Below are 27,255 nucleotides of genomic sequence, written 5' to 3' on the forward strand. Positions count from 1 at the left end.
TTTACTAGGTGGACTTATGTAGTGTGTGTCCTTTATATCTGAATTGCACAGCCTCCCTATTTTCCTGTGTACGTGTTCTAGAGGTGTCCCTTGTGCTGTATGTATTTTCCTGTTGAAGTTGGACTTTAATTGCTTTTGGCTTGTCAGTGGGTGGGATTGACTCCCAGGCTGACTAGCTGTGAGAATTGGCTATGCCCACAGTGTATGAGCTGCTGCGTGAGGGTGGACCCCTCATATGAGTGTTAGCCCCTATGGGCTCTTGTGCCTGTAGAGAAATCCCTTTGGGTCTGTCACTTGTAGGTCAAACCTAGCAATGCTCTGGAGTTGACCTCTGGGTGTGTTGATTCTCGTGACTCTTGGGCTGGGCCCTCATGTAGGCCGATTTTAGAACAAAACAAACCAACAAGCACAACAATACCAACAACAATAAAAATACACTCACATTTGACAACAATCAACACTTAACACACTCAAAAATACGAAAAACAACCCAAAAAAAAGCAACACCCAAAAAAAAAAATCGATACAGTAAAATAGAAAGAAGGAGGAAAAGTAGAGCAAGGAAAAGAAAAGAGAGATAAAGGGGGGAAATATATATATATATACCTGTACATATGACTAAAAGAAATTATACTAATTAAAAAATTAAAAAAATAGCACCAGTCTTGGTTATCCTCTGGTTAACCAGTCTTGGTTAACCAGCTATCTCCAGGTTATCCTCTGCTGTACAAAAACTCCTCTGCGTCTTGTGGAGGCAGAGCTGGCTACCTGGTACCCAGAGTGACACTGGCAATGCAGTTCTTGATGGATGGAGCTATGGGGTGTGGTTGGTAGTTTTTACAGTCAGTGCATTTTGTGCTCTCACCTACACAAAACGCGTGCTGAAAGCACCACAGCCAGCCACCGGGAGGTGCACTTCTTCCCTGTGTGCAGGTCTCCTAGGTCTTAGGGCACCTTTTCCCTCAGGGGATGTGAAGGACGTGAGAGTCTTAAGTTTCGGAAAGCCCAGGGCTGCCTCTGCCAGATGCTGCTGACACCTGCATGTGTCTCAGCTGGCAGCTCTAATTGTCCTGCCAGGAGCTGCCAGAGAAGGTGCGGGCTGGGTAGGCAGTCAGTGGCTTTTGTCTCTCTGGCCAGCCCACCACCAGTGTCACATTCATCCCAGCCTCTTCCTTAGGTCACAGCTGCAAACCAGCTCTTTTCAGTTCTTGAGGGCTGCACCTCCTCTGTAATCTGACTCTACTCCTTCCTGATGTGGGACTAGCTTAAAGCTCTGGAAGGGTGGGGGTAAGAGAGCTGTGGGAAAGTGCAGGGCGGTGGTCTAGGTATGTGGTTTCTTTGCTTTCTGTCTGACTGAGAGAGCACCGCTGCAGTTCTCAGCTGAGGTTTCTGCCTTGAACCCTGGGCACTGGCTGCTGCGATCTGCTGAGTCCTGGGGCCCCGCCTCTCCATAGCCAGGCGCCAGGCGGGTCAGTCCCCACACTTGTCCCTTCCCTCTTCCCCTGCTCACCCGGTTTACCTACCTTCAGGTAATCTTCGTGCGTGTCTTTAGCTGTTGTGTGATGAGCAGAGAATCCTTTGTTGAGTTATAGATGTTCAATTTGTGGTAAGTTCCAGAGGATAACTCAAGAAGCCCACCTCACTGGTGCCGTTTCTATGAGGGTATTCATTTTAGATGGAGAGACAAAGGTTGCTCCCTACTGCTGCTCAAAGTTCTCCAAACTGGGGTTCAGGGGGAGCATGATGAGAGAGGAGAAGGGTAGAAATGGATTACGAGTACATTACTTAGAAATATGTGAAAATTATCAGGATAGCCAAAAGTCTTCCATATAGCAATTGGCTTTTCAGAAATTTTCAACAATATATTCACATATAAATATGGGCTAAATAGCTGTCAATACCAGCAGTATTGGAGGTGGAAAGAAGAAGAAGAATTCAAGTCTGAAAATGACATAAAACTTAGTTTATTTGAATTTACTGTGCATACTCTTCAAAACTTCAAAAGTAGCAGAACTGAAATTTGGGTTTTGCCTCTTTTTGTTACCAAGTACTTCATCAGGTGCTGGAGATACTATATTGAACAAAATATAGACAAATGGACAATTATAATGCATAATGTTAAAAGACAATCACATGGGATGGACACACCCAGCCTTATGGGAAGAGAGAAAGTTTCTTGCAGTAGGAAGTAATGTCTAAGTTGGGAACTGAAAGGTGAAATAGGGTAGAGGGAATAACATACAAAACCCAGCAATGACCTAGAGTACTTAATTTCCTAAGTAGAGTGAAGGTTGAATTTTAGCCCCTACTAAAGGGCTGTGCACCTTTGTGCAAGAAAACCTTGCGATGAAGGTGATCAGATGGCAATTTTAAAATATATTCTGGTTGTAATAAGAAGAAAGGATCTGAGAAAGAGCAAAGGATTAGCAAGCTTTTATATAATCCATGTGAGAAGTGATGGTGATGGTGGCCATATCTAGGTTAAAGGTCAAGGAAATGGAGATAAGTGGACAGATTTAAGGAAAATGAGGAGGCTTGCTCAGATGAGACATGGTGACTAGTTCTGTTTGGGAGGGAAAGGTGTGATACACAGCACAGGTTTTGACCTGAGTATCTGGGTGGATGAGAATGCAGAAGGAAGAGTAGTTTGTGGGAGAGGTGATACATTCAGTTCAAGACATGTTGATTTTGCAAGGCCTTTAAGACACGCAAGTTGTGATTTCCATTAGATAATTTGTACATAAAAAATTTGAAGCTCTGAATAAAAAGAGTTATGCTGGTAGTAGAGATCTGAATGTGATCAGCATGTAGATAGTAATTGAAACCACGGGAGTGAATAAGGTAACCAGGGACAGTTTCCAAAACAGACCAACAGTTATGGGGTGAGCACAGGAGGAGGGACTGAAACTGAAACTGAAACTGTACAGGAACTGAAACTGAATAACAAGATTAGATGATGATCAAGGGACTGTGAGGCCACAAGGGAGGGGCCAGAAATCATCAGTGTCAGTTACCAAAGAGAGTGAAGGTGTGAAAAGATTAAAAAGTGTTTTTACATTTAAAAGAAGGAGGTTGGTGTTGACTTTGGTAAGAACCATTTCAATGGAGTAAAAGAAGTCAGATTATAGTGGATGGAGGAATGGATGAAAGTAAGGATATGGGGACAGTGAGCACAGGCCACTCCTAAAAAAGCCATGACAAGTAGGAGCAAGTGGGATTCAGGAAAAAATTATATTTTTTTAGAATAGAAGAGACAGGAGATGTTTAAATCCTAGTGGAAGGAACTAATAGATGAGAAGAGATTGGACATACAGAGGAGGAATCATTGGTGAAATGAGATTCCTTGTGGAGGATGGCGGGGATAGGACTCAGGGCAAAGGTGAATCTTCTGTCATAATAGAGGGCAGGAAGGAAGAATGGGCTTCAATGTGAGGAAAAGTAGGAAATCTCATCTGTTTTCTCTGAGTAGTGGGAAGTGAAGTCAACTGTAGAGACTGAGCAGGAAGGAGAATTGAGGATCATGAGGAGGCTGGAGATTATTCTGGACTGTGGTGGGAAAAGCTGACCAACACACTAAAAATGGATTGTCAGATAGCACTGAACCTAGTTGGTGTTGTCTCCAGTGAATCTCTAAATGTAGGAGCAGAGAAGGCATGCACTATGATTAACCCAGAGTGTCATTTTTCTAGGTAAATGTGACACCTGACAAATGATACCTAAAGGCTAACGATTTAAGAATATTGCTAAGAGAATGGTGGGAATGATTGGCTTGCTTATTTGGACATGCAAGGAAGTGAAAGCACAAAGAAGGCAGGTAAAGTTACCAGAGATCTTAAATAGGTTATAAAGCAAGCATAGCAGGAATTTGGTGAGTAAAAGAGCAAGTTTGTGGTCAGAATGGGATGATTTGAGTTTAAGAATTTGGTGGTGAGGGAATTCTGGATAATGATGAGGATCATGGTGTAGCTAAGCAACTGCACCCACCATTCTAAGGGTGAAAGATATTGTCCCTGCCTTCATGATCACTGTCTAGTGACAAAGCAAGAACTACACTTGTAACCAAAAAAGGCATGAGATGGGTGACGAAGAAATGTTAACAATGCTAGGAAAACACAGGAAAAGAGAAATTCTGCCTGAAATAGAAAGGCTTCATGGAGAAGGAGGCATCTGGACTGGACTTTCTGGGAATGATAGGATTTGGACTTAGAGAGGTTACAAGGGTATTAGAGGTGTAAGATATATTCAAACAAAATCATAAAAGAGACAAACTGGGAATTGCAGAGTCTGCTCTCAGTAGAGAGATTGTGGGGTCTCATGATAGCTGGTTGGACATAGATCGTAAAACATTTCAATGTTGAAGTAATGACTGAAGACTTTATCCTGTAGGACTTGGAAAGTCATTGAAGGTTTTTCAAGCATGCTGGTTAAGTTAAAAGCTATGTGGAACATTAACTGCTAAGGAAAAAAAACAGACAGACTACAAAGTCTCAAATTAGAGAAGTGGTGAGAATGAAACCAATGAGAGATGTTCTATAAAAGTAGATAAAAGAAGACCTGCGATGATAGGAAATGATGGAGAGGGTGCAGTGCAGTTGAAGCTGACTCAGGTTTTAAGCCTAGATGGCTGAAAGGGTAATAATTAGGAAGGCACAGTTCTGATGAAAATGTCTTTTGAAGCTTGGGAGAGAATTAGAGGTGTAGATTTAAAAGACATTCACATAACAAGCAACCAAATTAAAAAGATAAATTGTACATCAAAATTAAAAACTTCTGTGCCTCAAATGACACTCAAGAAAGTATGGGAAAAAAATAGGAGAAAATATTTGGAAGTCATATATCTGATTAGGATCTACTGTACAGAATACATAAAGAACTCCTTACAAATGAACAACAGGAAGTCAAACAACCCAAATGAAAAATGGGCAAAGGATCTGAATAGACATTTCTCCAAAGAAGACATACAAATGAACAAAAAACACATGAAAAGATGATCAATAGTATCAGTTACTGGGAAAATACAAGTCAAAACCACAGTGAGCTACCACTTCACACCCAAGAGGATAGCTGTAATCAAAGAAACAATAGCTAGTGTTGGTGAGAAGATGGAAAAATTTGAAACTTCATACATTGCTGGTGGGAATGTAAAATGGTAAAGCCAATGTGGAAAAAAGTCTGACAGTTCCTCAGAAAAGTTAAACATAGAATTACCATTTGACCCAGCAATTCCACTCTTAGATATAAACCCAAGAGTAATGAAAGCATCCATGCATGAAGAAATTTGTACACAAATATTCATGTAGTAGCATTATTCAAAATTACTAAATAATAGAAACAATCTGAAAGTCTATCAATAGATAAATGGATAAATGAAATGTGGTATTTCCATGTAATTATTATTCAGCCATAAAAAAGAAATGAAGTGCTGATGCATATTATACATGAATGAACCTAGAAAATACTATGCTGAGTGAAAGAATCCAGACACAAAATCACCACATAGTTTCTGACTCCACTCATATGAAATGTCCAGAATAGGCAGATCCATGGAGACAGAAAGCAGATTAGTGGTTTCCAATGGCTAGGGGGAATGGAGAGTTAATGCTAATGAACAGAGTTTCTTTTTGGATTGATGACAATGTCCTCAAATTAGACAGTGGTGATGGTTGCCTAACTTTTGAATATACTGAAAGACACTGAGTTGTACACTTTATGTGAATTATAGCCCCATGATAAATAAAAAGACATCCACATAATTTAAACTAAGGACATGGATTAGCTGCTCTAAGGTGAATTGTGTCATGCAGAAAGGGAAGCAGACCAATTTAAAAAAAACACTTCTTTTGTAAAATAATTATATTTTTAGAATTATCTCTTTTATGTCATTGTGCTATTTTCTCTCTCCTATTATACAGAATAGTTTCTCACTTGCCATGAAACTACTGAAGGAGCTGCATAAAGAGTCAAAAACAAGAGGTGATTGGCAGGTAAAATGGGTGCAGAGCTACTGTCGACTCAGCCACAGCCGGTGCCAGACCCAGAATCGTCCAGAGCAGATTCTTACTGTGTTGAAAACAGTCTCTTTATTGGGTATTAGACTGTTCTTATCAATATGAGTTTAAGAATGCAGTTTTATGTTGTATCTGTCTATCTTCTAAAACTATGCTTTGTGCTTCTTTATCTAACATTTGGGAATTAAATCTTTATATTATTAGAATTACATTAAATATTTGGAGCCAAGTTACTTTGTATCCTAGTATTGCTATTGAATATGACATTTCGAGCTTTTATTTCTTTATAAAATTGAAAAAAATTTAATACTTAGCCAAATTATGAGTCTAATAGTTTAATTATTTTGAAAACTTTTTGTTTATGTACAGAACTACCTTGTGAAAAATTAAACATGAAAAACCTCTTTCCTTCTCTGTTCTTTTCTTTTTATAATGATGTAGCCTTTACCACTGAGGGGAGAAAAACATTTTTGTGTGGGTTTTGGACCTGGTACGCCTGCTCTGTTGCCATGTCCAGGGGTACATAGTAGAACCATTATTGAACATGCTCCCAGCCATATCCCCAAATTTGACTCCTCAGCGGGACAAGGCATCATATCAGAGTATTAGCCTCAGTAAATATGCAAACAGGAGAAGCAGTCTTTCCATATTCAACCCAGAATCAGAAAATCACTGTTAGAACTCCTTAAATTATTTTACAGGAATGTGCTGATATTAACATACCAATACTCATAAAAACAATTCTACTGTTAGAGTAGTTATAACAGTTATAGTATGTTTGTTGTTCATAATAGCCTGTGAAATAAGCAGAGCCAGTAGTTACGATGATGTATCTCAGAGAAATCTGGCAGAGAATTGTCATCCTATGGATGAGCAGGGTGGTGTGGTTGATGGGACTTGCTAGGAGACTGCTCTTTCTTTTTTATGATCCCTTCTCGCACCTCTGCAAGCTAAGATTCACACTTGACCAGAGCTGGGCGATCTCTATCCCCAGAGCCACACAGTAAGATGTAAAATCAGACATTTTTTTTTTTAATTTTATTTTTTCCATTACAGTTGATGCTCAATATTATATTAATTTCAGGTGTACAGCATAGTGGTTAGACATTTCTATAACTTACGAAGTAATCGCCCCCCATAAGTGTTGTACCCACCTGACACCATATATAATTACAATATTATTGACTGTATTCCCTAAGCTGTGCTTTACATCCTCATGACTATCTTGTAACTGCCAATTTGTACTTCTTATCCCTTCACCTTTTTCACCTAGTCTCCCAACCCTGCTCCCATCTGGCAACCACCAGTTTATTCTCTATCTGTGAGTTTGTTTCTGTTTTGTTTTTTGTTTGTTTTGGTTTTAGATTCCACATATAAGGGAAATCTTACAGTATTTGTATTTCTCTATCACTTATTTCACTTAGCATAATAACATCCATCCATGTTGTTACAAATGGTAAGATTCATTTTTTATGACCGAATAATTGTCCATTGTGTATACATACCACATCTTTATCCATTCATCTTTTGATTGGAGCATGTAATCATTGATATTTAAAGTAGTTAGTGATAGGTATGTACTTATAGCCATTTTGTTGTTTTCTGATTGTTTTTGTAGTTCTCCTCTGTTCTTTTCTTATTCTCTTGCTTTCCTCTATGTTGATAATTTTCTGTAGTATTGTGTTTGGATTCCTTTCTGTTTCTTGTGTATCTCTTACAGATTTTTGGTTTGTAGTTACCATGTGCTATATATCTATCTCTATATACACATATAGATATACATATAGATGTCATATACATATATAAATATGTATATATACACCAAGCTATGTTTATAACAGTCTATTTTAAGTTAATGGTCACTTAAGTTCAACTGCATTCTAAAAAGCACTACCATTTTTACTCATCCTTTCCTTGTTTATGTTTTTTTCATTACTTTTTATTGTGTGTGTGTGTGTGTGTGTGTGTGTGTATCTCTTAATTTACTGTTGTAATTACTTTGTGATTCTCCTATGTTTGCCTTTTAACCTTTATACTAGCTTTAGTGTTTGTCAGTGCCCTGCTTTTATTACATGTTTGCCTTTGTTAGAAAGAATTTTTTTCTTTGTGATATTTTCTTATTCATATTTTTGGGGTTTTCTTTTTCTTCTACTTCTTAAAGAAATCCCTTTAAAATTTCTCATAATACTGGTTCAGTAATTATGAACTCCTTCAGCTTTTCTTGTCTGGGAAGAACCAAACCTTTAAAGGCACAAGTCTCTGTTGCTTTATCAGTAACAGGTAACAGTATCAATTTAAAAATCGTCTCTAGGTTATTAATGTGTTAAAAATGCATTAAAAAGAGCCATTTTCAATTCTTTGTAACAGTTAGAATTAGGTGATTTGATAAAATGCAGAATGATGATCGAATAAAAATTAATCAGTGTTTTAGTTGCTTAGCCTCTGTGGATTTTGATATGGTCACTGCTAACAAAGAACATTTTTCATTAATGTGAGTTCAAGAAATTCCCTAACCAATGTTTGAAGTCAGTTTCTTCTACCTTCAAGATTTACTTTAGTTAATTTCTTAATAGAAAACAACCTTTGAATACTATGGATTTCTTTTTTTTCATTTACAATATTAATTTATTTCTGAAAAAATCTTGTGTGTGTGTGTTTTTTTAATCCAACAGGTGAGAACACATCAAGCTACTTAAGCAAAAATATTCTGGCTTTCCGTGATCAGAACATTCTTTTGGGTACAACTTACAAGATCATAGCTAATGCTCTCAACAGTCAGCCAACCTGCCTTGCTGAAATCGAGGAAAGCAAGGCTAGAAGAATCTTGGAGCTTTCTGGAGCCACTTCAGAGAATACAGAAAAGGTATGTATACCAGAAGAATGAGCTTTTTATGTTTGTGTTTTGTATGTCTTTAATGTGCAAACTTCTGGCCACATGAGAGAAATAATGGATAGAAGGTGGAGTAAAGATAATGGAGTAGGTAAAATGAGCTCGCCTCCTCCCATGGTCACATCAAAATTGTAACGGAATTACAGAACAATTATCACTGAGTACCACCTGAAGACTAGCTGACCAGAATTTCTATAACTAAGGATATAAAGAAAAAGCCACATCAAGACAGGTAGGAGGGACGGAGATGAGGCAGGTCCTATACTTAATGGTATGGCCATTGATAAATGGGAGGGAGGGATAGATTGGCTTCGGAGGTCTCCCCTGAGGAGCAAGGAGTCCCACTCCCACACCAGGCTCCCCAACCTGGGGCAGCTGTCCCAGAAAGAGGAGTCCCCATAACAGTTAGCTTCGAAAACCAGAGGGGATTATATTGAGAGAGACAAATGGCTGTGGGAGACTAAGATGCTTTTTTAAGGGCTCCTGCACAAACTTGCTATAAGCTCCAGCGCAGGAGCAGCGTTTCAAAAAGTGCCAGAGATACATGGGGTGGGACTACACTGATTAACTTCAGGGCGAGAACTGGAAGGGTGGGGAATGCGGAACTCTCTCAGGGGACAGAAGCACTGGTAGACATGCCATTGTTCTTGTGTTGAACTCTCCTCCCACCCAATTGGCCCAGTACAGGCGGACGCCAAATCTGTACTGTCCATTCACCTGGCTAAGAACATTCTCCCTATCCTCGTGTTTCCCTGAGACCCCAGGATCCACCCAACTCATTTACCAGACCAAGATTCTTCCAACAGCTCCTCTACACCAGCAGACTGCCTAGCTCACGCTGCAGTCTCCCAAAATTCTGCAAATCTCACAAGAGTGTTGGCAGCCTCAGCTCATGCAGAAGGTTCTCAAAAGTCCACATGCTGCACACTAGCAGCAGCCAGCCTCAAAGTGTATTGTAGTTCCTGCCAAGCAGCCCCAAGCCCAGCACAAGTGGCGACCAGCTTCAGCTTACATTGTATCTCCCAGGTGGCCCCAAGCTTGGCATAAGCAGTGGCAAGTCTTGGGCTACAGCTTAGCTTCAACTAGACCACAAGCCTAACACAAGCAGCAGCCATCCTCAGCTTGCTTCATAGTGCCCAACAAAAGTTCCCAAGTCCAGCACAAGAAACAGCTGGCTCAGCTCTCCAAAGCACCTCCAAGCCCAGCAAAGCAGTAGCCAATTGCAGACCAATTCATAGCTCCTACCAAGCAGCCCCAAGCCTAGCACAAGCTGTGGTTGACCATTTCCCATACCAGAGGCTTTCCCAAAAGGCTCCAGACCTGACACACCCAGTGACCAGCCTCGGACTTCGCCAGAGCCCCGACCAACTTGCTCAACAACCAACATACATTATGGGCAACCTCCGCTGGCACTAGTCACTAAAGTGAATCCTACTTCATGGGGTTCAGCCCCTGCACAGTAGCTTGTCCACTGGAGTCACAAATGACCCTCACAACCAGTCAGCCTGAGGGTCAGTCCACCCATTAACATGACAGCAGCAATTGAGGCCCAACTGCAAAAGGAGGGCACACCCAACCTACACAGTGGACCTCCCTGGAGTGCCTGGCTCAGGGAGACTGCACCACTGGGCCTCACAGGACACCTTTTACATAAGGCCACTCTTTTTAGAATGGGAGATGTAGCAGACCTACCTAATATACAGAAACAAACAGAGTCAGCCAAAATGAGACAAATATGTCCCAAATTAAAGAACAGGACAAAACTCCAGAAAAAGAACTAAAAGAAATGGACACAGTATACTAGGTAAAGAGTTCAAAACACTGGTTATAAAGATGCTCAGTGAACTTGGAGGAAGAATAGATGAATTCAGTGAGAACTTCAACAAAGATGTAGAAGAGAAAAAAGAACCAATGAGAACTCAGAACTGAAGACTACAATAACTAAAATGAAGAATACACTAGAGGGAATCAACAGCAGATTAGACGAAGCAGAGAATCATATCAGTTATCTGGAAGAGAAACTAGCAGAAAATACCCATTTGGAACAGTGAAAAAGAAAAAAGAATTTAAAAAAATGAGGATAGTTTAAGTGACCTCTGGAACAACGTTAAGGGAACCAACATTCATATCATAGGGGTGGGTCTTAGAAGGACGAGAGAGAGAAAGAGAATGAAAACCTATTTGAAGAAATAGTGACTGAAAACTTCCCTAACCTGGCAAAGGAAATAGACATACAAGTTGAGGAAGTGCAGATAGTTCCAAACAAGATGAACCCATAGAGCTCCACACGAAGAGAATCATAAAGTAGCAAGAGAAAAGCAACTATTTATATACAAGGGAGTGCCCATAAAAACCATCAGATGATTTTTTTGACAAACTTTGCAGGTCAAAAGGGAATTACCATATTTTGCTGTGTATAATGTGCAGATAGTTCCAAACAAGATGAACCCATAGAGCTCCACACGAAGAGAATCATAAAGTAGCAAGAGAAAAGCAACTATATACAAGGGAGTGCCCATAAAAACCATCAGATGATTTTTTTGACAAACTTTGCAGGTCAAAAGGGAATTACCATATTTTGCTGTGTATAATGCTCACCCATGTTTTTGGCTCAAACTTTCAGGGAAAAAAGCTTTCGTTTTAATTTTTTAATTCAAATTTTTATTTGTTTACATTTAGGTACTTGTTTTTTGTATTATAAAGGAATTTTAGCATTTATTTTTTAACATATTGCAGTACGAGAAATTTTATGTAACAAATAATTACAAAACACAAGACCAGATACAAGGTACAAGAAATTTTATGTACCAGTAACAGATTTACAATGTTTACACATCATAGAAGGCCAAGAACTCTTCATCATTGCAAGTTCATCGTAAGTTCAACAAAACCGATTATCATATCCTAGGGTATTATTTTGCATACAGATATCACTATTGGTTTCTAGAGTTACACTTTTAACTGATAAACATAAATAAAAGAATTAAAAACATTTATGTAGATACAGAATTAGTACTACCCATGTATAATGCACATCCTTATTTTTCCCTCACAAATTTGGGCAAAAAAAAAAAAGTGCATTATACATGGCAAAATACAGTACACAAAATATTCAAAGTGATGAAAAGTCAAAACCTAAACCCAGATTGCTCTACTCAGCACTTTCCCAACAGGTTTGCCTCCAGAACACAGGTACAATGAAAACCACCACTAAATCTAACCAAAATGGGAAAGGTAAACACACACTTCAATATCGTCATCATTAGACATGTAGATTCTGGCAAGTCTACCACTACTGGTCATCTGAACTACACGTGGTGGGATTGACAAAAGAACCGTTGAAAAATTTGAGAAGGAGGCTGCTGAGATAGGAAGAGCCTCCTTCAAGTATGTCTGGGTCTTGGATAAATTGAAAGCTGAACGTAAGTGTGGTATCACCATTGATATCTGTGGAAATTCAAGACCAGCAAGTATTATGTGACTATCACTGATGTCCCAGAATACAGAGACTTCATCAAAAACATGATTACAGGCACATCTCAGGCTGTGCTGTCCTGATTGTTGCTGCTGGTGTTGGTGAATTTCAGCAGGTGTCTCCAAGAATGGGCAGACCTGTGAGCATGCCCTTCTGGCTTACATATTGGGTGTGAAACAACTAATTGTTGGTGTTAACAAAATGGATTCCACTGAGCCGCGTTATAGCCAGAAGAGATAAGAGGAAATCGTTAAGGAAGTCAGCATCTACTTTAAGAAAATTGGCTATAACCATGACATAGTAGCATTTGTGCCAATTTCTGGTTGGAATAGTGACAACATGCTGGAACCACATGCTAACGTGCCTTAGCTCAAAGGACAGAAAGTCACCCGTAAAGATGGCAATGCCAGTGGAACCATGCTGCTTGAAGCTCTGGATTGCATCCTGCTACCAACTCATCCAACTGATAAGCCTTTGTGTTTGCCCCTTCAGGATACCCACAAAATTGGTGGTATTGGTATTGTCCCTGTGGGCCGAGTGGAGAATAGTGTTTTCAAAGCTAGCATGGTGGTCACCTTTGCCACAGTCAACATTACAACTAAAGTAAAGTCTGTTGGAGTACACCATGAAGCTTTGAGTGAAGTTCTTCCTGGGGACAGTGTGGGCTTGAATGTCAAGAATGCGTCTGTCAAAGATGTTCATCATGGCGAATTTGTCAAGAATGTGTCTGTCAAAGATGTTCATGGCTGGTGACAGCAAAAATCACTCACCAATCGAAGCAGCTAGCTTCCCGGCTCAGGTGATCATCCTGAACCATCTAGGCAAAATCAGTGTCAGATATGCACCTGTGCTCAATTGGCATACACCTCACATTGCTTGTAAATTTGCTGAGCTGAAGAAGGTTGATCATTAGCCTAGGGAAAAAACTGGAATGTGGTCCAAATTTTTTGAAATCTGGTGATGCTGCCATCATTGATATGGTTCCTGGCAAGCCCATGTGTGTTGAGAGCTTCTCTGACTACCCTCCTCTGGATCATTTTGCTGTTCGTGACATGAAACGGACAGTTGCTGTGGGTGTCATCAAAATAGTGGACAAGAAGGCAACTGGATCTGGTAAGGTCACAAAGTCTACCCAGAAAGCTTAGAAGGCTAGGTGAATATTATCCCCAATACCTGCCATGCCAGTCTTAGTCAGTGGTGGAAAAACAGTTTCAGAACTGTTTATTTCAATTGGCCATTTAAGTTTAATAGTAAAAGACTGGTTAATGATTACAGTGCACCGTAAAACCTTCGAAGGAAAGGAGAATGTTTTGTGGGCCATTTGTTTTTTGTGTGTGACTGTTTTGAAATTATTAGTTTCTAAAATTAGTACTTTTTAATGGAAACAACTTGACCAAAATTCTGTCACAGAATTTTGAGACCCATTAAAACAAAGTTTAATGAGAAAACAAAACAAAATTACCCATCAAGGTTATCTTTTAGAATAGAAGTAGAGATAGTTTTCCAGGTAAGCTAAATAAATTCATCACTACTAAGCCAGCCTTCCTAGAAATGATAAGGGGACTTCTCTAATTAGAAAAGATAAAAAATAAATATAAAATATAGGACAGAAAAAATCTCACTGACAAAGGCAAGCGCTTAGTAAAAACTCCGGATCAACCAATTATAAAGCTAGTACAAAGGTAGGAAGACTGTGTAAATATAACAAATTATTGTTAGGGATATACACACACACACACACTAAGGTAAAATAATAACGAAAATGTGGGGTTGAGTAAAAACGTAGTGATTTTAGAGTGTGTTCAAACTTGAGTAACTATCAACTTAAAGTAGACTGTTAAAAGCATAGTTTGTTATATACGAAGTACATGGTAACCACAAACCAATAATCTATAAGAGATATACAAGGAATAAAAAGAAAGGTATCCAAAAATAACACTATAAAAAGTAATCAACACACAAGAGAAGAGAGTGAAAGAACAAAAAAGACAAATAAAATAATAATCAGAATAATTACTAAAATGACAATAACTACATACCTATCACTAATTAAAGGTAAGTGGACTAAATGTGCCAATCAAAATACATAGGATGGCTGAATGGATACAAAAATAAGATCCATATATATATGCTGTGTAAAAGAGACTCAATACAAATCAAAAGACACACACTGACTACAAGTAAAGATGATGGAAAAAGATTTCATGCAAATGAAAACAAAAAAGCTAATATTCCAATACTTGTATCCAACAATATAGATTAAAAGGCTATACCAAGAGGCAAGGGCATTACATAATGTTAAAGGTATCAATCCAACAAGAGGGTATAACATCTATGCACCCAATGTAGGGGCAAATATTGACAGATGTAATGAGAGAGATTGACAGTAATACAGTAACAGTAGAGACTCCCTACTGACTCCAATGGATAGATTACCCCAACAGAAAATGAACACCGAAAGAGTGGTCTTAAGTGACACATAGCACCAGATGGATTAATAATAAAACATTTCACCCTAAAACAGCAGAATATATACATTCTTTTCAAGTGTACATAGAACATTTTCCAGGATAGACTATATGTTAAGCCACAAAACAAGTCTCAATAAATTTAAGAAGATGAATATCAAGCATATTCTGTGATCACAATAGTATGAAACAGGAAATCAGATACAAGAAGAAAACTGAAAAACACAAACAACGTGTAGTCTAAACAACATGCTGCCAAATAATGGGTTAACAACAGGGAGGAAATCGAGATACCGTGAGACAAAAGAAAATGAAAATGCAGTGACCCAAACTAGGGGACACAGCAAAAAACAGTTCTAAGGGGAAAATTCATAGCAATACAACCCTCCTCATGAAACAAGTAAAACCTTAAATGAACAAGCTAAACTTACACCTAAAGGAAGTAGCAAAAAAAACAAATAAAGCCAAAGTGAGTAGAAGGAAAGGAAATAATAAAGATCAGAGCAAAAATAAATAGAATCAAAAACAATAGAAAAGCCCAATGAAACCAAAAGCTAGTTCTTTGAAAACATGAACAAAATTGATAAATCTTTAGCCAGACTCATCAAGAATAAAGAGAGGACCCAAATAAAATGAGAAATGAAAGAGGAGTGACAACTAACACCACAGAAATGCTTGAATTTATAAGAAAATTCTGCAAGCAATTATGTGCCAACAAATTGGACAGTGTGGGAGAAATGGATAAATTTTAAAAGCATACACCTTCTGAGACTGAATCAGGAAGAAGACAATCTGAGCAGATTGATAACTAGTAATGAAATTGAATCAGTAATGAAAAGACTTACAACCAACAAAAGTCCTAGACCATGGGCCGGCTGGGTGGCTCAGGCAGTTAGAGCTCCATGCTCCTAACTCCGAAGGCTGCTGGTTCAATTCCCACATGGTCTAGTGGGCTCTCAACCACAAGGTTGCCAGTTCAATTCCTCGCGTCCCGCAAGGGAGGGTGGGCAGTGCCCCCTGCTACTAAAATTGAACACAGCACATTGAGCTGAGCTGCCGCTGAGCTCCTGGATGGCTCAGTTGGTTGGAGTGCATCCTCTCAACCACAAGGTTGCCGGAACCGACTCCCGCAAGGGATGGTGGGCTGCACCCCCTGCAACTAGCAACGGCAACTGGACCTGGAGCTGAGCTGCGCCCTCCACAACTAAGACTGAAAGGACAACAACTTGAGTTGGAAAAAAGCCCTGGAAGTACACACTGTTCCCCAATAAAGTCCTGTTCCCCTTCCCCAATAAAATCTTAAAAAAAGAAAAAAAAAAGAAAAAGTCCTAGACCAAATTGCTTCATGTTGGTGAATTCTACCAATATCCAGAAAATTAATACCTATTCTTCTCTAACTATTCCAAAAAAAATTTAAGAAAAAGGAAAGCTTCCAAACTCATTTTACAAGGCCAGTGTTATCCTAATACCAACATCAAAGATACTAAAAAAAAGAAAATTGCAGGTCAATATCCCGGATTAACATAGATGCAGAAATTGGCAACAAAATATTAGCAAATACATTAATGTATTCAGCAATACATTAAAAAGATCATACACCATGATCAAGTGTGATTTTTTCCCCCAGAAATGCAACATTTGTTGACTATTTGTAAATTAATTAAGGTGGTACACCACATAAACAGGATAAAAATCATATTGTATTGATAGATGCAGAAAAAGCATTTGACAAAATCCAACATTCGTTTATGATAAAAACTCTCAGCAAAGTGGGGCTAGAGGGAACATACCTCAACATAATAAAGGCCATATATAACTAACCCACAAGTAACACACTCAACAGTGAAAAGCTGAAAGATTTTTCCTTAAGATCAGGAATAAGACAAGAATGTCCACTCTCACCACTTTTATTCAACATAGTATTGGAAGTCCTAGCCACAGCAAACACAAGGAAAAAAATAAAAGGCGTCTGAGTTGGAGAGGAAGAAGTAAAACTGTCAGTATTTGCAAATGACATGATACTATATAGAGAGAGAATGCTAAAGATTTCACACAAAAAAAGTATTACAACAAATAAATGAATTCAGTAAAGTAGTAGGATACATAATATTTATTCACAAATCAATTGCATTTTTATACACCAATAAACTATCAGAGAAATTAAGAAAACAACCCCATTTATAACTGTATTGAAAAGAATAAAATACCTAGGGATAAATTGAACCAAGGCAGTAAAAGACCTGTACTCGGAAAAGTCTAAGACATTGAAGAAAGAAACTGAGGAAGATACAAATAAATGGAAGGCTATCCCATGCTCATATATAGGAAGAATAACATTGTTAAATGTCCATACTACCCAAAGCAATCTATAGATTCAATGCAATCCCTATCAAAATACCAATGGCACTTTTCACAAGCTAGAACAAGTAATCCTAAAATTCATATGGAACCACAAAAGACCCTGAATAGCCAAAACAATCTGGAGAAAGAACAAAGTTGGAGGTATCACGTTACCTGATACCAAACTATACTACAAGGCTATAGTAATCACAAGAACGTGGTACTGGCATAAAAACAGACACATTGATCAGTGAAACAGAATAGAGCCCAGAAATCTACACCTGTATGTTCAATTAATCTATGACAAGGGAGGCAAGAATATACAGTGGGGTAACAATAGTCTTCAATAAATGTTGGGACATTGGTCTTAGCAATATTTTTTTGGATATGTCTCCTAGGGCAAATACAACAAAAGCAAAAATGGGACTATATCAAGCTAAAAAGCTTTGCTCTGCAAAAGAAAGCATCAACAAAATGAAAGTCTACTGAATGGGCGAAGGTATTTGCCAATGATACATCCAATAAGGGCTTAATATCCAAAATATATAAGGAACTCACTCATACAACTTGACACCAAAATACAAATAATTTGATTTAAAAATGGGCAGAGGATGTGAATAGCCATTTCTCCAAAGAGGACACACAGATGGTCAATTTACTTAATGAAAAGGTGCCCAACATCATTAATCATCAGGGAAGTGTAAATTAAAACCACAATGAGATATCACCTCACACTTGTCAGAATGGCTCAAACAAGTTTTGGTGAGGATGTGGAGAAAAGGGAAACCTTGTACACTGTTGGTTAGATTGTACATTGGTCAGCCACTGTGGAAAACTATTTAAAAGGTATATGCACCCTTATGTTCATTGCAGCATTATTTATAATAGCCAAGACACGGAAACAACCTAAGTGTCCATTGATAGATGAATGGATAAAAAAGATGTAGTACATATACAGAATGGAACATTATTCAGCCATAAGTAAGAATGAAATCTTTCCATTTGTATACGTGGATGGAACTAGTGGGCATTTTGCTAAGTGAAGTAAGTCAAAGAAAGACAAAAACTCTATGATTGCACTTATATGAGGAATCCAAAAAAAATGAGCAAACAAAATAGAAACAAACTCAGATACAGTGAACAACCTGGTACTAGCCAGATTTGACAGGTTGGGAGGATGGATATAAAAGGTGAAAGGGATTAAGAGGTACATACAAATTGCCAGTTACAAAAGAGTCATGGGGATATAAAGTACAGTATAGAGAATCTAGTTGATAACATTGTAATAACTGTATGGTGTCAGATGGGCAGTAGACATATCAGGGCAATCCCTTTGAAAGGTGTGTAAATGTCTAATCACTGTGTTATTCACCTGAAACTCATAATACTGTATGTCAATTGTAATTGAAAAATAAATTTTAGGGGGCAGCCAGTTAGCTCAGTTGGTTAGAGCACAGTGCTCTTCACAACAAGGTTGCTGGTTCAATCCCCGCATGGGCCACTGTGAGCTGCTCCCTCCACAACTAGATTGAAACAGCTACTTGACTTGGAGCTGATGGGTCCTGGAAAAACACACTTAAAAAGAAAAGATAGGACCGGCCCAGTGGCTCAGGCGGTTGGAGCTCCGTGCTCCTAACGCCGAAGGCTGCCGGCTAGATTTCCACATGGGCCCGTGGGCTCTCAACCACAAGGTTGCCGGTTCAACTTCTTGACTCCCGCAGGGGATGGTGGGTTCTGCCCCCTGCAACTAACAATGGCAACTGGACGGGGAGCCGAGCTATGCCCTCCACAACTGAGATGTAAAGGACAACTTGACTTGGAAAAAGTCCTGGAAATACACACTGTTCCCCAATAAAGTCCTATTCCCCTTCCCCAATAAAATCTTTTTTAAAAAAGGTAGGAAAATAAAATTTAAAAAATCAGTACAGAAAAATCATTGAATCAACTGCAGAAAAAGATATTTGCAAAGGGAAAGGCATACATGCTTTAAGATGAACATTTGCATATATTCATCTTAAACTAAATCTTTAAGGTTTTGTGATACACTCCAGTTGGTGGGAATTCTCAATAGTTGTCCCTTTTGCTTGATTACAAATGAGAATCTCTGATTGCCAATGGGTATTCTCAAGCTGTGAAGTGAAGCACCAAACAAGAAAGATATTACAGCTTTGGGGGAAAGTATAGAGCTCTGAAATTCCTTTACTTTGTTCCATTGTATTACTTTTCAACTATTACTTAAAATGAAGATTTATTCAACGGTTTATAATACAGTATGTTATTTGAATAGTTTACAAAAGAATACATTGTGGAAATTTACTCCCAATCTGAAAATAGTTGTTGATGACTTCACTCACTACATGTAAGGAATTAGGCTAAATACTCGAGGACAGCAAAGATGAGAGAGCCATCATTTTTGGATCCTAGGTAGGGTCAGTTTTAACCTGGACCTTGAAGACTGAAAAGGGATAATTAAAGAAAATAATGGGCATTACTTTGTGTTTTTAAAATATGTTTGACAAGTATGCACAGTCAAGTTTATTCTTTGGAAAATTGACATCCTCCATGTGTTTCCTGTTTATTTGAATGATAACAAATTTTTTTAGTATTAAAAATGAGAAATTTTTATTGGAATGATGTGGAGAGTTCTTCAATGAATTTTATTAATGGAATTTCACCAGTGGTCACCATTCAGACATCCCACTAGTTTGTGAGACAAATCAGCCTTTCTCACTTTTCTGTTTAGCGCCTGCTTTGCCTACCTTTTAAAAATGATTTTGTATTTTTCATAGTTACCAGCTTCTCATCTGACTGTGGCCCACCTCATTTTAGTTATGTAGCCTTGCCTTCTTCCTCCACAATGTTACCAGCATCTCTGCAGGATGTTGTGCATAAGGTGCCAACTTCAACTCTTTAAATTCCTTACAGGGCTGCATGATCTGCATTGACTTGGTGCCAGCTCTGTGTGACTAGAGGACTGTTTGCTCCACAGTTGGTTTATTCTTTTTTGTTTGGTTGTATTTTACGTGCTCAGGATCCTACTGGAATTGCTTACTATTTCACAATCAGGGCAGACTCCCTTTTCCAATTAGCCAGCTTTCTGTGTTATTTTATGGCTAACAAATCACAAATATTCTTCCTTTATCATCGCAAGTAGAAAATAGAGTTCTTACAGAAAGCTTCAGTCATACTGACAGGTTTTCTGAGATCTCTGTGAATTCTAGGTTATCACTGGGCTGAACCAGAGAGCATTCCATTACTTTACCGAGGCCGTGCGGACAGCTGAGGAGGAGGCTTGGCCTTCCACCGGGGGCCAGCAGCCTGCAACTGGAGTAATAAATGCTTATATGACACTGGTGGATTTCTGTGACCAACAGCTCCGCAAGGAAGAAGAGACTTCATCAGGTGAATCACAAAAGAAAAAAATTAGTTTGTCACACTGTGTTAGCATAAAGTGTTATGAATTTTGTATACATTTTGGTTTCCTATTTGTGTGTTTGTTTTAAATAACAAATTCTGAGAAACGGCTTTTTAAGAAGGGGATGACTTCTACAAGCAACATGACTTGCTATCTCTTCTATCCAGGAGTCAAGCTATCTTCAGTCTTTCCATTTGCTTAATTTATACTTTCATATTTTGCTTGTAGCTTTGGTATTATTAACTTATGTGTTGTGCCTCCTGCCTTGGAATAAATTCAATAACCAGCATTTGCCCCTTTTGTTACCAGCCCAGGAAACAAACTGCTTCATGCAGAATGGATAATCTAATAGAAAAGTTCAGTTTCAAGATAGAAACCTTTACGTATAGTCCAAGATTGTGTCTGGTGTTGATCTAAAGAAAACAATGATATACTCAGGATACAAGCAAAAATATAATCATTTGTTAAATTTATAATTTATGTCTTAGTGTATATATTGACCATTTTCTTTTTTCCTGTCCTTGTTAGTTATTGAATCCTTAGAACTACAGACATACGCAGTCCTTGTGGTGGATAAAATGTTGAAAGCTTTAAAATTACATTCCAATGAAGCCAGGCTGAAGTTTCCCAGACTACTGCAGATTATAGAGCAGTATCCAGAGGAGACCCTGAGTCTAATGACAAAAGAGGTTAGTATTTTTATTCTAGTGAAAGGGAACTTTACAGAACTTAAAGACATATTCCTTTTTATATCCACATTAATGTGTGTAATACATATATTATAGCTTTTCCTAACCAGCAATGAATTTTGCTATATTCCAAGAACATATGTAATTTAAAACATGTATAAAGTAGTTTTCATATTTATCCGTTGTCCTCAACGAGTGCTGATAATGCTATATATGAATGAGGACCCCAAGAAATAGAAGAGGAGATATATTTGGGGATTTTCTGTAGCAGTTTGCTGCCCATAAAGACTAAGCTGTATTCTGTAGCATCTGTTAGTACCTATCTATGCTCAGTGTATTATTTAACCCAGGGAGAAAAGGGTATGTTTCAGCTGGTATCCTATCCCCAGTGACTCTAATGCCTGCTAGCAGCACCATGTCCACAGGGAACCTGAGGTCTCCAAATTCACAGTGAGCAGCTAGTGTGTGGGGGCACTCAGAAGCAGCCTGCAGTCTCCCACATGTTCTGCCCACCCCTTGTATGTCCCTGCTGTCCTCACCCCACACAGGACTGCCTTCCCCTGCTGCCTTCCTGTCACTTAGGCCCCTTCTATAAAAGTGGCCTTCCTGTCATAAATGCCATCTGAAAGGCTCCTTAAAGACTTTTATAGATGTTTAACTGGAAAATAAGGCCAAGCTTTGACTTGATAATGTAATATTTCAAAAAGGGTGACGTAGTACTGTATTAGTTTTATATAATACGTTTTTAAACAATGCTGATCTCCATGCTGTGGAGATTCAGTGCCTGTCAGGCCTTTACCACACCTCTGACCCTCTTGTGGATTTGGAATGGTGGGGATTTTTTCAGTAGCTCTTGGAAGATTAAATTCAGAAATGCAATATATATGTGTTTTTCTTAAAGATAAGTAAAGAAATAAGTTATCATTTTTGTTTTTCTGAATATTTTATATATATATAAAAAGATAGCATTTTAAATTTGTGAAAAAAATAAAGAGTATTCAGTCAATGTTATTATAACACTGGGGGAGACACTTGATGGGGCAGCTAACCTTTATTGAGGCCCCTGGTTAGCTATGTGGACTGATGCATTTTATCCTCACATACCCTGCTCTTTCCTCATTTTACAGATGAAGTTAGGAAGCTTCCTCAGTTCACTCCTTATACCAATATTCCAAGTAAATCAGATTTTATCTTAAAATTAACACTTTAAAAAGCATTAGAGGAGAATATGAACAAATATTGAAGTTGTTCTTGGAGTAGAGACAAAAACCAGAAGCCATAAAGGAAAATAATTTGACATTTCTGTTCAGAAAAAATATATACTGTATACAAAGTTAAAAAAAAAAAACTAGGAGAAAAATATTTTCATTACGTATTAGAGACAGAGTTGATACCTCTACTCTACAAAATAAATAGACCAGTAGAAAATGGTCAATGGAATTCATACATGATTAACATATGTAAGGCAAATAAACAGACTTGTTGAGCCTCACTAATAATGAAACATGAAAATTTAAAATTAGATATTTTTCACTCCTCAGGTTGACAATGAATTTTTAAAAAATTGATGGTGTGCAGTGTTGGAAAGGATTTTGGAAAGTAGTTAGTCTGATTCACTTTTAGAAGTGAAAATTTGAGAAATCTTTTTGGAGGGAAACCTAGCAATGTTTTTTATAGTTGTTAATGTTGAAACAGTAATTTTACTTCTAAGAATTTACCATATGTGTATATAGCACAAGTACAAAGAGATAAACATATAGGGATGTCCACTGTAGCATTATCTGTAATAGTAAAAATTGGAAAATATCCTAAAATTTCATTATAAAGCAGTAGTTAAATAAAATGGAATACTAAACAGCTGTTAAAAGGAATGAGATAAATCTAAGAAAAACCAGCAATAGTATGTCTATTCTGATTCCATTCTTATAAAGAAAGGATATGTGTGCACATGCATAGAAAACATCTGGAAGAGTTGAATGGTTCTCAGTGGAATAGGAACTGAGAAAGCTGAGGGAGAAAAGACTTTATTTTATACTTCTGTCTGTTTTCATACTTCTGATTTTATATATATATATATATATATATATACTTATATATATATATATTTTATATTTATATATATATTTTATATTTATATATATATATATATATACATACACACACACACACACACATTTATATTGGACACATTAATAATAAAACAATGTTAAATGTTTTGTTCGTTATTAAGTTACAGCTCTCTGTGTTTTAGATTTTTTCCATTCCTTGCTGGCAGTTCATTGGCTGGATCAGCCACCTGGTGGCCTTACTGGACAAGGATGAAGCTGTCGCCATCCAGCACACTGTGGAAGAGATTGCTAACAACTACCCACAGGCGATTGTCTACCCATTCATAATAAGCAGTGAAAGCTATTCCTTCAAAGATACTTCTGCTGGTCATAAGAATAAGGAGTTTGTGGCAAGGTGATATTAGAAAGAAATTAGGTTGATAAAATACTACAGGTTATAAAAAATGTGTATGGTAAAAGCAAACTCATGGAAGCTTATATTTATCTTCAAATTAATTAGAGCTGTCACTGTAGAATAAAAAATTGTAGACATCTGTTTGCTGAATGTGTCTAACCTGAATGTGTATGTTATTAGAGAATTTCTTTTTTAAATACATTTCATCTGAGAATATTCATGAAGCCTTCTACCCTCATGCTAATAGTAATTTGTTGGTTGAAACAGACTAGATGAGATGCTTTTCAAAATGAGTTCCTGATATTTTTCTTTAATTGAAAATATATGGGAAGCCCCTCTTCATAATTAGAATTCAGTAGACTACGTGAAGTGTCATCCTTTTCACTTCTTCAATTGATTTATAAACAGAGATAGTTGGCACACCTAGCGATGGTCTATTACTTTTGCAAGAATACTTTGTAAACGCACAGTGTTTTAGTTGATATTTTCTGACAAGAGCTTTTTTTGTCATGAGTTGATTTGCCTTATTATTTAGTGTTTTGTTTCTGAGAAGATAAAGAGTAAGGCATAGCTTTTGTCACGGTTTATCGATGGGTTGGCTGTGCACATACCATCTGCCAATGCTGGTACCCTGCCTACCCCATGGTTTCTCAACAGAGTCAACTGCAACGTGATTGATTTGTTTAGTTTTTTTTTAAAGAAAGGAAAAGGTTTGAAAGTGTGTCAAGAAAGTGGGCTTTTCTTTCATAATGTAACTTCAGGAACTGTATGTATCAAATTATGTGCATCAAAATGTTGACATTATTTGCAAGGTTTATTTTTTATCTTTATAGAATATATAGTAGTCCCTCTTTATCAATGAGGGATATGTTCTGAGACCATCAATGGATGCCTGAAACTGCACACATTACCCAACCCTATATATACTACAGGTAACCCCTGTATAACACAGTTATTAGGTTCCTAAAAATTGCTGTGTTATGTGGAATCCGTGTTACACGAAACAAAGAATTAGTACAAAAAAGGGGGTTAGGTTCCAAAAATTTAAAAAACATACTATTATGTTTTTATAATTAAGAGAAATTATTAAAACAATTTTCACCAAAAGTATAACATTAATATTTATTAAATAATGTTTTTTTCATCATCATACTAAGCACCATTAACTGAGGGTGTTTTCTTTTTGACAAGATATCTTCATCCTCTGAATTTAATACGCCACGAACAAAATGGGTTTAAAATTCTAATAAATTTTGGGGCCTACCCGGTGGCTCAGGCATTTGGAGCTCTGTGCTCCTAACGCTGAAGGCTGCCAGTTCGATTACCACATGGGCCAGTGCCAGATGGCTCAGTTGGTTGGAGCGCAGGCTCTCAACTACGAGGTTGCTGGTGTGACTCCCGCAAGGGATGATGGGCTGTGCCCCCTGCTGCTAACAATGGCAACTGGACCTGGTGAGCTGCTCCCCCCACAACTAAGATTGAAAGGATAACAACTTTTTCTTGGAAAAAGTCCTAGAAGTACACACTGTTCCCCAATAAAGTCCTGTTCCCCTTCCCAAAATAAAGAAATAAAAAAATTAAAGAAAATAAAATTCTAATAATTTAAAAATTCTGCACTCAAATCTGATACGACATCCACGCTCGAATGAAAAATTTCAAATGAGATATCTTTTGCTCTTAAAAGCTTTTATTACGTTCCGTGTTATTAGAGGATTTCCCTAATTTCAAATGAGATATTTTTTGCTCTTAAAAGCTCTTATTATGGTCCATGTTGTTCGGGAATTTCTCTTAATTCTCAAGCCATGTTAGAGTGAAACTGTGTTGTAGGATGCTGTGTTGTACGAGGGTTTTCCCCAATTCTTGAACCGTGTTAGAGTAAAACCATGTTATAGAAGTGCTGTGTTATATGGGGGTTACCTGTATTTTTTTCCCCTGTATGGAAATATCTGTTATAAAGTTTAATTTATAAATTAGGCACAGTAAGCGGTTGACAACAATAACAAAATAATAGTTATAGCATTATACTGTAATAAAGATTATGTGAATATGGTCTCAAAATATGTTATTGTACTATACTCACCCTTCTTCTAGTGATAATGTGAGATGATACTCATATAATGCCTAAGTGATGAGATGAAGTGGGGAGGATACGCTGGAGACAAATGATTCATGTCCCGGGCAGGACGGCATGAGATTTCATCACACTACTAGAATGGCACACAATTTGTAAAATAATTACAAATTATAGGCCTTGATCTGTGGAAGATATTTGATGACCTAAACTTGGTAATTTTTTATAGGATTAAAATTAAGTTGGATCAAGGAGGAGTGATTCAAGATTTTATTAATGCCCTAGAACAACTCTCAAATCCTGAAATGCTCTTTAAGGTAATATTATACTTTCTAGCAAATAAAACATAGAACTTGGATAAAACCTTCTTACAGTCTAGCTTGATTTCTTTTTTTTCTTTTTCGCATAGGACTGGACTGATGACATCAAGATTGAATTAGCAAAAAAACCTGTAAATAAAAAAAACATTGAAAAGATGTATGAAAGAATGTATGCAGCCTTGGGAGACCCAAAGGCTCCAGGCCTTGGGGCTTTTAGAAGGAAGTTTATTCAGGTATTGGTGAATAGCAGCCTGCCATTATGATAACAGAATCATTGTGAAGATCAATACTTATATTTGCTGGTTTGTTAACAATTCTGGTTTTAAAATGTCGGATTTGTAAACTTCCTTTAGATCTGATGGTTTCTATGAGATATTAATGGCATATTTTTAGGTCAAATAGTGGTAAGTGGGGCAATAGGTAAAACTTTGGGGGTTTTATTACATTCCTTCATGCTCAGATTCTTAGATATGAAGGTTACATATAATTTAATGTTTTTAAATCTCAGTGATTTGAATATTGGATCAAGAAAATATGTGTATTTTATATAAGTTAACTATTTATGCTATGAGCACTTCTCTGTTCAAGACACACTCCTGGTTGCTACAGGAAATACAAAGAGAAGACAGACCCAGTTTCTGAATTCAAAGGGATTTCTGACAAATACTATATAAAGAACTGTGGCATAAGGAAAAATGTAATAAATGTGAGATCTATTTTTAAAGTTGCTCTAGAGTGTGAAGAAAGAGAATACACCTCAGTTTGGAAGGAATCTGGAAATGCCTCTTGGAGCAAGTGGAGATCTAAATGAGCCTGGAAATGTCCAGGCTTTACACCGCCGTCCCTTATCCCTGTTTGCTTCCTCTATATGAGTTTATCTTCTCTCCCTTGTCCATCTGGAGAACTCAACCTTAGAGATGTGGCTTATGTGTCATTTCTCCCCTAGATTCTTCTCTGAACCTCCTCCTTAACTGTTGCCAGGAAGAATTAGGATCTCCTTCCTCTCTGTTGCTTAAGCACCAATGCGCCTCTCTTAGCATCCATCACACTGATTGTTTTTTTCCAGTTTTGGTCAAACGACCTGTGTTCATTAAACCTCAGGAAGTTTAAGAACAT

At 37.7% G+C, this 27,255-nt stretch overlaps 1 protein-coding gene across 3 annotated transcripts in view; it reads left to right on the forward strand.

Moving 5' to 3' along the window:
- The window catches only part of PRKDC (protein kinase, DNA-activated, catalytic subunit), a 259,605-nt gene that overhangs the window by 218,644 nt on the left and 13,706 nt on the right, over nt 1-27,255 (forward strand). For all 3 annotated transcript variants that reach the window (XM_033125784.1, XM_033125783.1, XM_033125785.1), the window contains 7 exons: nt 5,913-6,087; nt 8,681-8,871; nt 20,403-20,583; nt 21,125-21,285; nt 23,537-23,748; nt 26,049-26,136; nt 26,229-26,372. In XM_033125784.1, the coding sequence (XP_032981675.1) occupies nt 5,913-6,087; nt 8,681-8,871; nt 20,403-20,583; nt 21,125-21,285; nt 23,537-23,748; nt 26,049-26,136; nt 26,229-26,372 (1,152 nt within the window). The remainder of the gene's footprint in view (nt 1-5,912; nt 6,088-8,680; nt 8,872-20,402; nt 20,584-21,124; nt 21,286-23,536; nt 23,749-26,048; nt 26,137-26,228; nt 26,373-27,255) is intronic.

The sequence above is a fragment of the Rhinolophus ferrumequinum genome, chromosome 14 (assembly GCF_004115265.2).
Source record: "Rhinolophus ferrumequinum isolate MPI-CBG mRhiFer1 chromosome 14, mRhiFer1_v1.p, whole genome shotgun sequence".
Lineage (NCBI taxonomy): Eukaryota > Metazoa > Chordata > Mammalia > Chiroptera > Rhinolophidae > Rhinolophus > Rhinolophus ferrumequinum.